The 3,510-nt window shown below is 35.9% G+C and overlaps 1 protein-coding gene across 1 annotated transcript in view; it reads right to left on the bottom strand.

Annotated features, from left to right (window-relative positions):
- The window catches only part of LOC107721109 (NACHT, LRR and PYD domains-containing protein 12-like), a 31,309-nt gene that overhangs the window by 16,816 nt on the left and 10,983 nt on the right, over positions 1-3,510 (bottom strand). The window contains exons 2-3 of the mRNA XM_016528974.1: positions 1,889-2,093; positions 1,222-1,338 (exon numbers count right to left, since the gene is read on the bottom strand). Coding sequence (XP_016384460.1) covers positions 1,222-1,338; positions 1,889-2,037 — 266 coding nt within the window. The 5' untranslated portion in view covers positions 2,038-2,093. The remainder of the gene's footprint in view (positions 1-1,221; positions 1,339-1,888; positions 2,094-3,510) is intronic.

The raw sequence follows: 3,510 nt of genomic DNA, 5'->3' as shown, positions 1-3,510 counted from the left end.
AGCACAGTGGATGAGATCCAGCAGAAGACGGGGATGTGGCACATGATGTGGAGGCTTCTTGCTCTTTTGATGTGTGAAACAATTCTGCTGGCTTGATGCTCGTCACTGATTCTCTTCCTGAAATATTCCTCCTTCTGAGGCTCAGTGAATCCCTTAATTTCTGTCAGACGGTTGATGTATTTTGAGGGGATCTGATTGGCTGCTGCTGGTCTGGAGGTGATCCAGATGAGAGCAGAGGAAAGCAGCTCTCCTTGCATGAGGTTTGACACCAACACACCCACTGATGAAGTCTCAGTCACATCAGAAACTTTCTGACTGTCTGAAAACATCAGTGTGATTTTGTTTTCATCCAGGCCGTCAAAGATGAACACAACTTTACACTCCTCATAAATCTTTGAGTCGAGATGTTGAAGTTCAGGATGAAAGTCCAGCACAAGACTGTGAAGACTGTGTTGATGATCTTGAATCAGGTTCAGCTCTCGAAATGGAAGCACAAACATGAAATCTACATCCTGATTGGCTTTTCCCTCAGCCCAGTCCAGAACAAACTTCTGCACAGAGATGGTTTTTCCAATTCCGGCAATGCCTTTAGTAAGGACATTCTTTATTTGGTCTTTCTCCTCACATCCTGGTTCAGGTGAGACTTTAAATATGTCATTGCAGTAGATTGGAGTGTATTGTGAGTGTTGTGTTTTGATTGTTTTCTCCATCTGTAAAACCTCATGTTCTTCATTCACTCCTTCACTCTCTTCTTTCATGATGTAGAGCTGTGTGTAGATCCTGTTCAGGAGGGTTTCATTCCCTTGCAGTTTGATTCCCTCAAATAATCTCTCGTACTTGTTCTTCATGCTAGTTTTGTGCTCGTCTTTGACTCTCTGCAGGTCTCCAGTCTCTAGCTTGTGTGTCTGCAGGACAGTTTCAGTGTTGTCCTGCCTGATGTAGGTCTGATAGAGGGATGTAGAGGATGGCACAAATCTGATCAGCCTATGTATCGTCCCCCTGCTGAATAAACAGAAACAAAAAGGAGACCATGGCAGTGATTACAATGACGGTTGGAAACCATCAGAATTATATCCATAACCAGATACAATTTTGAGTTGCACCCCTGTGAAGTGCATATGTTGCATATTTTGAATTAAATTTGGTGTTATTTGATTGTATTGTGTAAATCACTATTCCTCTGAGATGCACAACAATAAATTAGTAGATGTTTATACTAACGGAGGGTCAGAGGTCACTGGTCCATCACTCAATTCAGGGGGATCCAACATGGATGAGTTACTCTTTACAGACACACCGCTGGGTTCTGGAGACTCCGATCTCTGTCTCTTTCTCTTGCTGATATTGACACAAGACAAATAAAACAGCATTTTATACCTTTCCTGTTTTAAAAACCTGCCATTTTTCTGAAATGGGCTATTATCTATAACATCAATCCACTTTTGATTTACATTTGTATTTGTTCATTTTGAAAAATGCAAATACATTTAGAAATGAGAAATACAACAAAGCGTTTCATCCTAAGGTCGCAGTAACAGGAGCAGTGTTGTAACAAAGTTCCAAGACTGTTCAGAGAAGTACAGGCTAGAAATTAAATGAATAAATAATGCAATTATAAAGTATTTTTTAAATAAAATAAAGAGAGCGATCCGTTAACAGGATTCAATCAATGATTTTTCTTAAAACATTTACAAGGAACTCAGCGGTTTGGGGAGATGTGGGAAGATCTTTCCACCAATGAAGAACAGCAACATTGAGGGTTCAGGAATGTGATTTTGTGTCTCTGTGTGATGGCACCATGAGACGGCGTTCACTCACTGCAGGCTTCTGGAATGCACTGCAAGTCACTTTATATAAAAGCAGCTGTATAAAATGGCAAGTGTCTTACCTGGAGTCAGAGGTCACTGCATTACTGAGTTTAAGGGGATGTTTCATTGTGGCCTGATCACTCTTCACATGCACACAGCTGGATCCAGGAGATATACAACTCATTTTAGAGGCAGTGCCATCATCAACTTTCTCTTTATGGAGGCTCATTTTAGTGTCCTCCTCCTCTCATTTGCCAAAAAAATGTGTAGGGACTCATTTCAGACCTGTTATGTGGAATCACAGAGTTAAAATCTATAGTATATTGACACAATACAGCTACAACAAAGCAGGCCTGCGCTCTTAATTTGGATGACTTTTGCAGAATTTTTACCATCCTCATATTATAAAAACAGAACAATATATTTCATTGTAATCTCAAAAAGGTCTTTATTTAAAAATTATTTAGGAATAATTTTTGTAAATGTCTATAGATTTGAACCTTGAAAAATTGTGAAAGGCACTGTCCATCAATGTAATAATAATACATAAATTAAAACAAACAGACTTCAACTCAATTGTGTAACCGCCAGTGATTTTAAATCACACCAGAAAGACACTTTGTAACAGATGTTGCAGACCTGATAAAAGTTTGGACATTACGCCTCGTTGCATAATTTTGTTGTGACACACATACACACACATATATATATATATATATATATATATAATTCAATCATTTTATTTAGTTGTAATTAACTAAAATATCTAATTTAGATGGTTTAGTTGAAAAAATTGTATATATTTTATATACAGTGCCTTGCAAAAGTATTCATTTTTTTCACGTTTTGTTATGTTGCAGCCTTATGTTAAACTGCTTTAAATTACTTTTGTTTCACATCAGTCTACACTCCATACACCATACTGGCAAAGCAAAAACAGAACCGTCACAACTTTGTAAATTTATATTAAAAAAAGACATTTAAATATACTTAACATACTTAGAAAAAGTCACAATTTATTTGAGCTATACTTGTGCTCCGAGAATGTTTTCGTTGTTATATGGTAGGGGGCGCTAGTACACATCTTCTGTACAGAATTTCCAAAAAAACACAAGCGAAGAAGAAACCAAAAAACAACAGATGCTTCCACATGTAATCTAACACGATCAGACATAAAACAGCATCAAAACTGTGTAACGTTATGGAAATGAATGTTGACCCGTGAAGAGGAAATAATGATTGTCAAGATTTGGGGTGTTGATCGACTCCATCTACATTTTGATTATCATTCTGAATCCAATTCATAGTCTTTTTTCAGCTTTTTGTTTAAAATGTTGTTTATTTATTTATTTATTTATTTTTATTTATGAAACTTACCCACATTCAAGTATTTATAAAAAAAAGAATGCATGGAGCTAGAATAAAATGTTTTTGTTTACAAGCAGATACCCTGTTCTTTCTTTTTGATGTTTTGTATGTTCAGATATTCATATAACAATCTATATACAGATTAATAAATGGGGACATAGTAGTATACTTAAATTATGATGTAAAGTTCATTTAAAGAAAACTTATGTGAATACTTGCACTAATACTACTAGTAGTTTCCTGAGAATATACTTCAAAGTGTACTAAAAATGCTATAAGTATTTAATTATTAAACTATCAGTATACCTATAAGTTCACTTTTAGTATAGTTGCA

Source organism: Sinocyclocheilus rhinocerous, unplaced genomic scaffold, assembly GCF_001515625.1.
Source record: "Sinocyclocheilus rhinocerous isolate Xijiao unplaced genomic scaffold, SAMN03320098_v1.1 scaffold394, whole genome shotgun sequence".
NCBI classification, from domain to species: Eukaryota; Metazoa; Chordata; class Actinopteri; order Cypriniformes; family Cyprinidae; genus Sinocyclocheilus; species Sinocyclocheilus rhinocerous.
The sequence above is the reverse complement of the archived record's forward strand: the minus strand, read 5'-3'. Positions and strand labels throughout refer to the sequence as shown.